Source organism: Nannobrachium achirus (assembly GCF_963921795.1).
Source record: "Nannobrachium achirus genome assembly, chromosome: 2".
NCBI classification, from domain to species: domain Eukaryota; kingdom Metazoa; phylum Chordata; class Actinopteri; order Myctophiformes; family Myctophidae; genus Nannobrachium; species Nannobrachium achirus.
In genome coordinates, this window is record NC_137811.1 from 55,086,615 (window position 1) to 55,099,971 (window position 13,357).

General features: G+C 46.7%; 1 protein-coding gene across 1 annotated transcript in view; it reads right to left on the minus strand.

Moving 5' to 3' along the window:
• The window catches only part of LOC308309132 (clathrin coat assembly protein AP180-like), a gene marked incomplete at both ends in the record, with an annotated part of 50,305 nt that overhangs the window by 4,448 nt on the left and 32,500 nt on the right, over nucleotides 1–13,357 (minus strand). Inside the window, 6 exons of the mRNA XM_080754608.1 lie at nucleotides 9,147–9,188; nucleotides 9,278–9,384; nucleotides 9,509–9,620; nucleotides 10,365–10,458; nucleotides 11,283–11,385; nucleotides 12,196–12,271. Coding sequence (XP_080610734.1) covers nucleotides 9,147–9,188; nucleotides 9,278–9,384; nucleotides 9,509–9,620; nucleotides 10,365–10,458; nucleotides 11,283–11,385; nucleotides 12,196–12,271 — 534 coding nt within the window. The remainder of the gene's footprint in view (nucleotides 1–9,146; nucleotides 9,189–9,277; nucleotides 9,385–9,508; nucleotides 9,621–10,364; nucleotides 10,459–11,282; nucleotides 11,386–12,195; nucleotides 12,272–13,357) is intronic.

A 13,357-nucleotide genomic window follows, 5' to 3' on the forward strand; every position in this document is an offset into this window, starting at 1 on the left:
CTAGCTCCCAGCTTCCGGTCCGGCCGCAAAAAAGCTCCGCTAGTCAAGCGGTACAATCAGAAGGTGTTCCCGCCTTGCGGCCTATTGAACCCCTGCGCTCCGCATCCGGGTGTTCCGGATACGGATACGCAGGTTCCCCACTTCCGGTCCGGCCGCCAAAAAGCTCCGCCGTCACGGAAGCACAGTGGTGGGGTTTCTCTCGCTCAAAACACGCTAGCACGCTGCGCGCGCCAGTGGAAGTTATGCAACCCGAGCCATTGGGTATTTCGAACGATAACCAGGGGTTACAGGTTACAGTTCGCAGACATACCCCCGCTTTCGAGCAGGGTTATTCATACCAGGGCGCGTGGTTTAAAAGCAAATCTTTTGAGAGAAGAGATCAGCTCCTTGCTAAGCAAGGGTGCTATAGTGGAGCTGGACAGGACCCAATCCCGCATGGGATTTTGGAGCCGTCATTTCCTGGTGCCCAAAAAGGGGGGGGGGCTACGTCCCATCCTGGACCTAAAGGCACTAAACGTGTACCTGAAGAAATACGTTTTCAGGATGCTAACTGTACCCACCATGTTACGGTCGGTCAGGCAAGGGGATTTCCACTGTTCAGTGGATCTGAAGGATGCTTATCAGCACGTCCAGATTTATCCCCCACACAGGAAATTCCTACGGTTCGCCTTCGAGGGTCGCCGGTACGAGTATACAGTACTCCCTTTCGGTCTGTCACTGAGCCCGAGGGTTTTCGTGAAAGTGACCGAAGCAGCCATCGCCCCGCTGAGACAGCAGGGCGTCAGGTTGGCGACGTACATCGACGATTGGATGATTTCAGCGAGCTCCGCCCACGAAGTGGCGCGTCACACACAAGTGGTTTTGGCTCACCTGAAGGCCTTAGGTTTCATAGTCAACCACGGCAAGAGCATGCTGACTCCAGCAAGTCGTCTTACATTCATTGGGGTCCTTCTGGACTCATCCGACATGTCGGCCCGTCTCTCAGAGGAGAGGGTGGACAGGTTTCGGGAATGTCTCGACTCCTTTCAAGTGGGCCAGGAGGTCACTTACAGGAGTTGCATGGTACTGACGGGAATGATGGCTTCCGCAGTACATCTGTTGCGTTTGGGCAGGTTTCATATGAGACCTTTTCAAAGATGGATGTTATCCCTCGGGATCCCGCCCTCCTTGAAGTACAAGAAGGTTACGGTTTCCCCTTCCTGCGCGATCGCCCTGTCTCCGTGGCTGGTGGAGGGGTTCCTCACCAGCGGAGTCTCGATTGGCGTGGTGGTTTCCCGCAAGTCGATCACGACAGACGCCAGTCTCAGTGGATGGGGAGCCACTTTCGAGGGGCGCACAGCGCAGGGGCTTTGGCCTCTGGAGATGAGGGGTCGTCACATCAACTATTTGGAGTTGATGGCTATACTCCTGGCGCTCAAGCATTTCGAGCCTTGGATTTTGCATTGTCACGTCCTGGTCAGGACAGACAATACGACGGCCATGTTTTATGTCAACAAACAGGGGGGCCTGTCGTCGTTGCCACTGGACCGTCTGGCTCGAGAATTGACGGTTTGGTGCTTGTCGCGCCTCAAGTCGATCAGGGCCTTACACGTCCCAGGTCTCCTCAACAGCGGAGCAGATCTCCTGTCCAGGGGAGGTTCTCGCTACGAGGATTGGTCTCTCCACCCCAGGGTGGCGAGCCAGATTTTTCGCAAGTTCGGTCAGCCAGTGGCGGACCTGTTTGCGTCAGCGGAGAATACGAAGTGTCCGTTGTTCTTCGCGGTGAAGGGCAGTCCTCCCTTGGGGTTGGACGCCTTAGCGCACACGTGGCCGAGAGGTCTACTGTACGCGTTTCCCCCCTTCGACTTAATCCGACCCACTCTGGAGAGAGTCAGGAGGTTCGGTCTGGAGATGCTCCTGGTGGCTCCCTACAAGGGCTCGTGGAGTTCGGCGATCGCCCCTCTCCTTTGCGAACCGGGTTGGCAGCTGCCTCAGTGCAGGGAGCTGTTGAGTCAGGCCAGGGGGGAGATCTTCCACCAAGACCTGCAGGTCCTAGACCTGTGGGTTTGGCACGTGAAAGGTTAAACCTGCTGGCGGCTGGTTTTTCTTCTGAAGTGGTTGCTACCATTCAGAGTGCTAAGGCGCCTTCTACGAGGGCGTCTTATGATGGAAGGTGGAATGCCTTTGAGGACTGGTGTGAGTCGCGTGTTCCACCGGTGGTGGCCCATGTGGCGTCAGCCCAGGAAATTCTGGAATTTATGCAGGACCGCTTGAGAAGTGGTCTTGCATTTTCTACCCTTAGGGGGTATTTGGCGGCTATTAATGCCTGTCACCTGGGGGTGGCGGGCAAGGCACCTTCTAAAGTCCCGGAGGTCATCAAGTTCATGCAAGGAGTTGAACGTTTGAGGCCGGTGACTAGGTCTTTGTTCCCAGTTTGGGATCTGCAGGTGGTTCTAGGGGGCCTATGTCGGGCTCCCTTTGAGCCGCTTGTAGGGATGCCTTTGAAACTTTTGAGTTTCAAGACGGCTCTTTTGCTGGCTTTGGCCACGGCTAAAAGAGTTGGTGACCTGCAAGCTCTCTCGGTGTCTGCGGAGTGCATGCAGTTTATGAACAATGATCTCAAGGTGTTGCTCAAGCCTCATCTTAAGTTTGTTCCTAAGAACATGGTGGTTCCTAAGGAGCCTGTTGTTCTTCTGGCTTTTCATCCTCCTCCGTTTGTCTCGGTGGAGGATGAACGGCTGAATTGCCTTTGTCCTGTCAGGGCATTGAAGGCCTACTGTGACAGGACTGCTGGTTCTAGAGCTTCTTCTCAGCTCTTCGTGGAAATGGGCAATGTTCTTGTCAGAAAGCCGGTGTCTAGACCCACTCTTTCGAGGTGGATTGTGGATGCTATTAGGCTGGCTTACTCTAGTGCGGGTGTGGAAGTGCCGGCGGCACTTAAAGCCCATAGCACTAGAGGTGTGGCTACTTCGTGGGCACTGGCAAAGGGAGTCTCCGTTCAGGAGATTTGTGTTTCGGCGAATTGGTCTTCGCCTTCTACCGTTGCAGCCTACTATCACCTGGATATCGAATCCTCTTCGCTAGCGCATTCGGTTCTGGGTGCAGTTGCCTCCTCTACGTCATAGAGGAGTCGGATCTTCCCCTCCCACAGGTGGGCATGTAGCCACCTGGGGTATTTTGGGGGGGACCCTGTGTTTTCCTTATATAGTGTGTCTTACTTATAAGGCGGACTTGTCCTTTTCATTTAGTTGAATGAGGCGGACTTCGGTCTGTCAGGGTCTCTCCTTATTTTCTCATGCCTTCACACCCAGGTCCGGTGGGCCTGGGACCTTCTGGGTGATGGGTCACGCCCGTTTGGGCTGTGCTCACCCGTATGAGGGGTGTGTGGGGGTATGAGAGTAGGTTGTGGCTTAGAGGGGAGTTTAAGAATCCCAAGTGGGAGGTCATCCTGGAATATTGACAGTAAACGGTAGGTTCCGTACGGAACCATTGTTTACTTAGATATGGAAGGATGACCTCCCACGTAATGCCCCTCTGTTTCACTGAATGTGGCAGAGAGTGGTATTAAGAGGATGTTACTTCCGCCTCCGGGGGCTTATATAGCCTGGAGGCGGGTCACTCCGGTTTGAGTGACAGGCCCTTCCTACCTACGTTAGTACGGGAGCTGAAGTAGTTTCTCTGAATTATCGCCAGGGGGCGTCATTACCCAAGTGGGAGGTCATCCTTCCATATCTAAGTAAACAATGGTTCCGTACGGAACCTACCGATGTCTATGAAGGGTCACTGATTCCATGAAATGCTGGGGTTAGTACTGTATGCTTAGCACATACAGTATACTGGACACAGGTAGACAGGTGGACATATCTGATCCAGACTCTCTCACACACACACACACACACACACACACACACACACACACACACACACACACACACACACACACACACACACACACACACACACACACACACACACACACACACAGCAGTTTAATACACAAACACATCTGAGTTTCAATCTTCATGCAAAGGTCTTCATCAAAGGTCCAGGTACCCAAAATGCACCGTTGCATGCTAAATAGAACATCCTTGTCAATAAACATGCAAGCAGGAAGGATAGTACACCTGTTATCAAGCAAGCCAAACATGTGAGATAAATAAGTCAACAAGTCTCTTTGGCTCTTTGCTCCCTCTAATTTTCCCACTCCTCTTACAACGTCTACCGGTAGATTCTCTGAAAAATACATAATTTGTAGAAAGTTTGTACTACTTTATGTTCTTGGCCATCTAATAAATGAGACCAGAAGGCCTTGGAGCCCTATATGATGTAGTAAAGAAAGAAATACATTTTTTTTGTCACCAAGAAAAATTGGAGCAGAGGTAATGGAAAGACTGACTCCTCCACCATAAGAAAGACCTATGTTGTAACAGGATCTGCAGCTGAGTCCACTCAATTACTTTGAGGATAGCTGTGAAGCTTGGACAAGCAGCATTTCTCTAGTTAAGTGGACAGACCACTGCGGAGAAGGTCAAAATGAGAGTATTTATCTATTGGAATGAACAAGCAACAACATAACGATCATATTACTGGAACATTCTGCGCATTGTTGTTGATCCCTCACTCTACTCCAAGCCCCCAGAACCCAGGGCTAGATTTGAAGCAACCCCGATGGTGGCCAAAGTTGGAACTGCAGCCTAAACGCGCATTTTGGCCCCGCCCCCTCCACTCCAGACAATCCTTCCTCTGACTGAGCGGAGAGCAGCGTGACGTCATTTTGGCCCCACTATGTAGTGGGGCCATCCCCCAGAATGCACCTGGATTAGCTACATGCTAGCACGTAGCCGTTGCTTCAAAACGCCACTGAGCACTTGCATTGGAATGATAGTGGGGGCGGGGCTCGTCCGCTCTCTATTTTATATATACTCTATGCTCTACTCCCATAAGACTTTAATCAACCTGACATACAGTAGATAGTGAATTACAAATAATTCTCTGTTATCTTTGCTTATTTAATCCCTGTTGACATAAGAGGCGAGGGCACAAATTGCTCTCTCCACACATGAGATTAAACCACCAAGCTGACTATCGCCAGGTAAATCCAGGGATTCCGGAGATTTATAAGGTCTGCTCTGCACAACACACTAACACTAATTGTACTTTGTCACTCATGCATCTTATTTCTATCTTCTAGCCTTGCAGACTTTACCTTGATGATTTACTCATCACTTCTATAAACACAGGAGGTGTAACAATTCTCTCCTCCAAGGAGAGCATTCTGGCTGAACACAATATATCACTTAATAACAGATTTTCTATTGATTACTAATCCCATGAGACTTGAATTCATGGATTATTATGAATGTTTTGTTCTTGTCGCATTTCCAAGCTAATCATTTGATGACCAACAGCAGTTTCCAATGGAGACACAAACAGTCTCTTTTGTGTCTCCATAGGCAACTGCTGTCGGTCATCAATTGGGGTAAGGAATCGATCGATAGACAATTTCTTATTTTTTGAGTGCTCCCACTCCCTGAAGACAAAACAAAATATGTTTTGGAGCAAAGCATTTGACAAAATAGGCAGCAAGGGTTAAATGCTGTATGGGATTTACATGGTTATTGTTTTACCTTTCTTCCACTTTTCTTAAGGATGGTAAAGTACACAGGCAAAGCACCTCTGATAAAATGTGACTTCTGAAGAGAACACAGTGGTACACCTCAGTCCACCTCAGGTGTTATACCTCAGTAGTGTTGCTCTTTCCCTCCACAGGGACTCATCAGCCTGATCAATAGCGATCCTATTGATCAAGCTGGCTAGCCTATTGACCTACTGTAGCAGCCTGAGCGTGCCAATTGAATGAACAATTGAAGAAGCTACGATTCAAGCCAGTCATGTACCCGTCCTAGCTCATGTCTGCACTAAGGCCTGAGGTAAAAAATCCCTTGACAAGGGCTTAATTGATGACTTCAATGATTCTGGAGAACTGTTGGTGAATGACCATGTCAACTCAAGGTCTAACACACCAGCTCTAAACAATGCACAATTGAATATGCTGAATCAAGTGTAACAGTGATGGGTTGTAGTAAATCCCTACACCAATAGCTCTCCAGCCACCGTCAAGCATGATTTATGTTGGCTACGGCAGCATAGTGACATGCTGTCAATGCTTGCCATCATTACCACATTGGAGAGTTGAGGGTTAACCCGAGACTCAGCTGTTGAGTTTCCATGACATCACAGCCTAGGAGCCTTGAGTGCTTAAAAGTGATGTTTAACTTTGGAAGAAACTTGTGTTGTATATACTCTACAGTAGGCTATTATTGTATCCGTAGGAGATGCAAGGGAAAAGAGCGCTTGTTTTCGACAGAGGCATGGCGTCTCAGGCGACCTTGAGCCACGTGAGACACCGCCTAGCGAGCGGTAGCGATGCAAGTCACCGCGTTGAGCGTTGTGAAGGTCGCATGAGCCGACTCTGCGCCGTTAGAAGTTGTAAACCAGGGGGAACCTCCGTGCGGTCCAAGTGAACACAGCAGAGCACTCCCTACCTCTGGTAGGGATCACAAGCCGCGGCAAACCACAGATCTCCTACGGACACCGTTATCACGTACAGTAGCTACCTGTGCATTCTATATGTCCAAAGAGTGTCAATCATCTTTATCTATTGCTTCTGTGCTCTGTGATCGAAGTTTGCAACTAGCGATTCCATACATTGTTACTGGCAAAACAAGTCTGAAATTCTAGCACTTAAACAAATGCATACAAAGTAGTTTCTGCCAATACATGGTTAAAACAAGTCCTACTTATTTGGGGTAAAGTTAAATGGTTGTATTCATGTTATATTATCCTTGGCGGAAGCTCTCATGTTGGTGTAACACACCATATATAAGCAGAATCTGCTTTGTTTGCATACATTTATGAGCTGAAAATGGGATTTTTGAGACCTGTTTCACAATTCTGTGAGAGTGCTTACAAAGCACACAAGCAAAATAAACTATCGACAATGTTTGTTCATGTACATCATCATTCATTAAATTATACCTAGATGCCCACCAGTCTCATTCCAAATGGGTGTCAGTCTAAATACTAGACCAGGGTAAACAATCCATAGAACTTGTTGTTACCTGGCTAGCATAGCAGATGATTGAGGTTTACCACACAGTATAGCAAAACGAGTGGCCGAAAGTAAATACTGGAAAATCTATTTTTCTCCGGTAGACAACCTGCCGGGCACTACACTGAATCATTCTGATTGTTTAACCCTGGTCTGCTCAGGACCCAAGAAGCCAGCTGATGGTGCAATTCTTAAAGGATAATTTATACTTCAACAAACCATGTGACTCGACAAATATAATTGATCTATTCTTATGTGTTTAAATGCCCTTTGTCTTTAAATGTTGTTTTATGCATCATGTAAACCACCATGAATTGCATTCGTCAATGAACTGTACAACACAAATAAACTTGCCAAGCCTCACAGCACCTTTTTTCAGTTGGAAATAAGTTATTTTCGCTGAGTGGCATGGTCCTTCACAGTATAAATTAGCCCTTCTAACTGCCATGGAAACTCCACAGTGCTGTTACAGTAGAACAGGGTTCAATTAGTTTTCCCCAAGGGCCGAATTATGTCTAGGGTACCAAGCCGAGGGCCACAACATTGCAGGGGGCGACAGTGGCGTTCCCGCTACTCCAGCGACAGTTCAGATATCGTCATTGTCAGGTGAAAATCTTGTATGTCCAAAACCGTTTGTTTTGCATTTATCATTTTAAAAATGATTTAAACTAGTGAAAACAGCCGATCTACAAGCACACAACGCCTCGCACCGCGAGGCGTTGCTGTTTTCACTACTTTTGTGCGACAGCCTTGTATGATGAAGCAGGGCTTTACTTTGCGAAAGAACATACAAATTTGGAAATACAAGGTTTCCACCCGACAACAACGATATACTAGTGTTGTTGCTGCTCTTATACCACCATTATTACTGGGGTTGGTGGGGGCCAGACAGTAGCCCCCCGCAGGCCGCAAATGGCCCGCGGGCCGCCTATTTGGGAACCATGCAGTAGAATATTCTGTGGTGCTAAGATATGATTGTTGAACTAAAACCACGTTTAGCTCAGATCTTAGACCCCACAGCCGGTCTGTCAGCAGCATTGCTCAGCGTTGCAGCTTTGTCCAGTCTGTTTCTTTCAGTCACATCTTCACCAGCGCCTGTGCTGTCTGTCTGCAGTGTGTCTCACTGTGCAGTGTGGTTCAAGTCAATGCATTCAACAGAGTTCAAAATTTAATCTTCCCTAGGCTGTTTTTGCTCCCTGAAGCGAGCTCTGTGCACTACCCACTACTCACACTCTCAGCCTGAATGATCATTCTGCATCTCTGGAAATAAGAAGAGAAGGGGGCACAGGGCCTGTCAATAATCAGGGTACCACACAGGGGTGTTGCACCAAATTCTGCTATTTTTGAAAAACCTTGAATCTTTGAATATTTCAAATCCTTCTAAGGTTTTTTGAAAAACCTATGTTTCTATGTCAGTGGTGCTCAAACCTTTTCATGTGAAGGCCCGCAAAATTATGTATTTGGCCACGGACGCCCCCATCTCAAAATATTTAGTTTCAGAGACCCCCCAGAAGAAAAATTGTAGTTACAAATGTTCGCTTAAAAAATACATATATTCAAAGATTTGCACACGTTTTTACGACTTTTCAAAAATAGCAGATCTACAAGCTCGCAGCGCAGCACTCGGTGCCACGCTGTGAGCTTGTTTATCTGCTATTTTTCAATAGCTAAAGTATAAAATACTACTAGCACCTTGGGTCCTAGTAACTCAGTTCCACTCCCCCCCCCCACCCCCCACCCCCCCACCCTTGTGATGCCCCTGGTACCACAGCTCATTGTCTGTGTGGAGAATGGAATTTACACATGGGACAGTGATGGCAAACACCCCTTCCTAAAAAAACAACCACAAGTGAAAGACGTTGCTGTCCACGAATGTCTGTTATTTGCACTGCAGGAGAAGACGTTAATAGCAGATTTAGACAGGGTCCAAAATACATGCAACGCAGTTAGAAAAACACCACATGCTCTGTTAGTAAGAAAACTATAGTTAATTAATTCACAGGCTAAATATTCAACTTGAAAATAAAGAATACATAAACATGCACATTAGTCTTACCTGGGTAAGCTCGGGTATGTCATTTTTGTCAATTCCCACTTGCTGTAAAAGAAAATGAACTTTTCAATGGGCATTCAAGGCCGTTGCTAACATAATCAACAGTCAATCAGTGTGTACAGTCGGTGACCAACCTCAGCGATTTTAAAGAACTCAGAAACTCTGGTCATTCGCGTCAGGAATCTCTTGTAGATCTCCAGGCCGTCTTTGCATTGGCTTCTCTTCATCTGGAAAAATTTCTCTGTAAAACAAATATTTTGGACTGACTTCAATTCACTGTCAAGATGGCGTTGCACCTCTAGGACACTGCAACTTTACTCAATAGCAACAAAGAATATTGATATGTTTGAGTTGATATTGTATACCTAGCAAATTGATGATGCCGTCATTGTAGCAAGCATATAACTTGATTAGATCTTTGAAGAGTAGGAGAAAGCAGGCATTGATCACCCCATTGTTAAGATCTTTTGGATGAACCTACAGTACATAAGAGAGGAGTCAAAAAGAGGCATGTCAAAGATCACTGTTCTTTCTCAACATGTGGTCTGCAGTGGTCCTCAAAGGGGTTCCAGGGGTAGTTGATAGTTTGTAACCAAATCGTAGCTTGGAATCAGACCAATCCGACCTGTGCAAAAATAATTGCCCTAACCAAATGGACGATTTCAAGTCAGTAACAGTGTGGCCCAGAAATCATTTTGAATACCGCATTAAAACTTGAAATGAAAAAGGTTGAGAATCCCAAGTCAAAGAAATAAACGAGCGTGGAGAGGGTAATTTACATGAAGAGTGGTTTTGTGAAAAACATATCACTGATGGGATTACAAGATATCATAGATTTCTGATTTCCACAACTAGATGACATTTTTCTCTGAAAGCAGTGAATTCAGTCAACAATTGTCAAATGGCAAAGTGACTATTATTGGCAAGGGTGGTCAACGCAAAAGCCCCTTTCAGACGGGAGATGGTTGACGTGCCCTAGTAATTCATTTTCAATGAGAGACGGGTGTTTATTTGGGACGCGCAGAGAAGTTGAGGCCAGCGGGCGCGGTCCCGTGAAATTCTCGCGCGCATGTTCGTTTGTGCACGCACTGGATTGCGGTCATCTTTTTTTTCTACGCTGTGCGTGTTCATGTCTGCACATGATAGACCGCGGCACGATCCCCGCTGGTCCAAGCGAGAACGCCCCCGTCACTCGACGTCTGTCTGAAAGGCGCTTTATACCTCAAACTCTAGCAGTGCGTCTATCTGGCTCTGCAGGGTTGGCATCCCTTTCAACAGTTTCTCCACCGACATGGTCCTCATCACGCCATCAGCTCTGGTTTGTGAGAGAGAGAGAGAGAGAGAGAGAGAGAGAGAGAGAGAGAGAGAGAGAGAGAGAGAGAGAGAGAGAGAGAGTGTTTGATTGATTGATTGATTGAAGACTTTATTTGAAGTTTGCATAGGAAAAGGTACAGTTTCATGACGGTACAGTTCACTGGTACAAGGTCTACTAAAAGGAGATCCATGAAAAGACTAAGCTTATTTCCACAGGTACATGTGTGACAGACATGTAGAGAGAAAGACAGGCAGACAGGCAGACAGACAGACATACCGTAATATAGACAGAGAATACATTTATAATAAGTTGTTGTGATGAGTTGTGATGGTTCCAGCATGGTCCCAGTAAAGTGGCTGACGCAGTATACTGTCAACAAGTGAACAACTCTTTGACCCATTCTTGTCACGCACAGTAGTACCTATCTGCTATCTATCTGTATGTGTGTATTTGTTCTGCCACCCGGTGCGGATATCAGTGACCTTCTGTCTGTCGGGTAAATGGAGCTGTCAGTGGCGCATGCATGAGTAGCTTGCTAGCGTGCTCTGTATTCAGGTCCCTGTTCTGCTTGAGCACAGCCATGGAAGGACCCTGGCCTGAGACAGACTGGTTCCTATCTCAGGCCCTCCCACGCACTGACAAGCACCTGAGAATTCTACTCCATCCAAAGGGATGACAAGGGTTTTGTAGGAGATGCCAAATACTAATAGGTGCTGTATTAGGAACAAGAGAACCTACACTATGCTCAATGTTGTACTTATACAGTACCCAAAATCAATAAACGTGATCAAATGATAAACACAACAGAGTAGAAAAAAGTGTACCCTTTTTTGACTCTGCCAAAGTCGAAGGCCATCTGTCTGTAGGCGAATGCCTTCTCGTTGAGATAACGGCTGTAGCGTCTGATGAATGTGGACATGTCATAGCCTGAGGAAGACAACCACACGCGTGCACACGCGCGCGCGCGCGCACACACACACACACACACACACACACACACACACACACACACACACACACACACACACACACACACACACACACACACACACACACCAAAGTCACCCCAGTGTTAATCCAATGACAAAATGTCGAGGACATTTTTCGTCAGCAGGACGATGAAACCCATTTACATCACCATGGGAGACTGGCCCTATCATACAGTAGTACAGTCTGGGGTGATAAGCCATCACCGCGGTGTAGTCTTTTAAAGTAAAAAAAACTACAACATTACGTCATTAGCCGCGGTGAAGAGCTATCACCGTGAACTCTGACATCTCTCCTCTGTTTTTACCTTCAGACATCTCCCCATCACCCCGTTCACTGATTGGTCGATCTAGACCAATCAGTGTGCCCCCTGGTTTCAGAGGCACAGAGGCATCATTGTCACGGTGATAGGAATTCACCGTGACTATGATGGCCTCCACTTGTTATCTCATTTTTAGGTGATAACTTATCACCTAAAAGTTGAGGTGATCACCCTTCATATCACCTCGAACTATGATAAAGCCTTTAGTAAACATGCAGACATGTGCTGAGATTAGAGAAGGAATTAGCGATGATTCATTGGACGAACGTAGGAGGAATTAGAAGTTAAGAGAGTTAGAAGAAGTATAGAGTTAATTAAACAGAAGAACAGTCTGGAGTTGAAAAGGGTATTCAGGGATGTGCAGTGATCATAAGGGGAAATTAAGCTGTCGAGGTGTTCGAGAGATGGAGGAAAGAAGTGCTACTCACCATGGGAGCCAGTTTTGTCCAGAAAGTTACTGAGGTTGAAGAGAGTGTTTCTGGAGGCCAGGAACTGAATGAACCTCTGTAGAAGAAGACATACACACATCAATATGCAACTGGTTGCAGGGAAAGTAAGGGTTGCATCCCTTACTATACACTGTACTGTAAGGGATGTATGGGGTCAATTTTTGGCCCAAGGAATGTTTTTCGTGCAAAACAAATGCGTGCAATGGATTCAGAATAATTAAAAACACCTAGTTAGACCCCTCACATCCCACTTAAAGCATATTTTTGGGAGTGATTTTTTCCCTTATAGTACAGTGTAGTATAGTAAGTGAATGAGAACCAGAATTAACCTAACTGTCAAACATTTTGCTAGGGATGTTGAATTTCAATCTTTGTTAGATATGTTACTAGACACCTTTACGAACACATTGGTGAAGAAATTGTTTGGTAAGGAATTTATTCCCAGATTTGACAGGTATTCTGCTAATTTTCCCTGACTAGGAGTAGCCTGACACTCAGCCTGAATTGACATTTCGTTTCACTTCATTATTCAGTCTGAAGTCAGTTCCGCCCACAGCGTTTGCAGGGATGGGCGTTGCCAAAATGAGGCACTGTTCAGCGATTGGTTCACCGACCAACACATGACATAGTGTTGTTATGTGTGCCTGGCTGGCTAGTGGCTAACCTGTTGCTTGCTAGTGCTACTTGCTAACCAAAGAAACAGTCAGAATAGGAGCACTACGAACTAGTAATCAAACACAACATAACATGCCTGCTACTGGTGTTTCATAGCGAGATCGATACGATCGCATTTTACCGCAATTTACCGCATTTTACCGCGACACGATGTGCGGTACGGTACGGCGGCGGCGCTGGTGTACTTGGAAACACACATGAGTTCTGGGAAACCCCCACCCACGCTGATCACAAGACGCTGATTCACGACGCTGATTCGCCCGGTTGGATTTTCAACCGAGGCAGGCCTCCTCATTGAGAGCGATTCTAGACCTGAATCGCCGAAACAAAAAAATGAAAGGGGTGTGGCTAGCGATTCAGGGTCTGGAACTAGGCTATGACTAGGAGGGCTGAACTAAGCCAAATTGACATGGTGGCCGTTTGAGGTACTGCAGCTTTTTTACGGATGGGGCCGGAAACATGAACG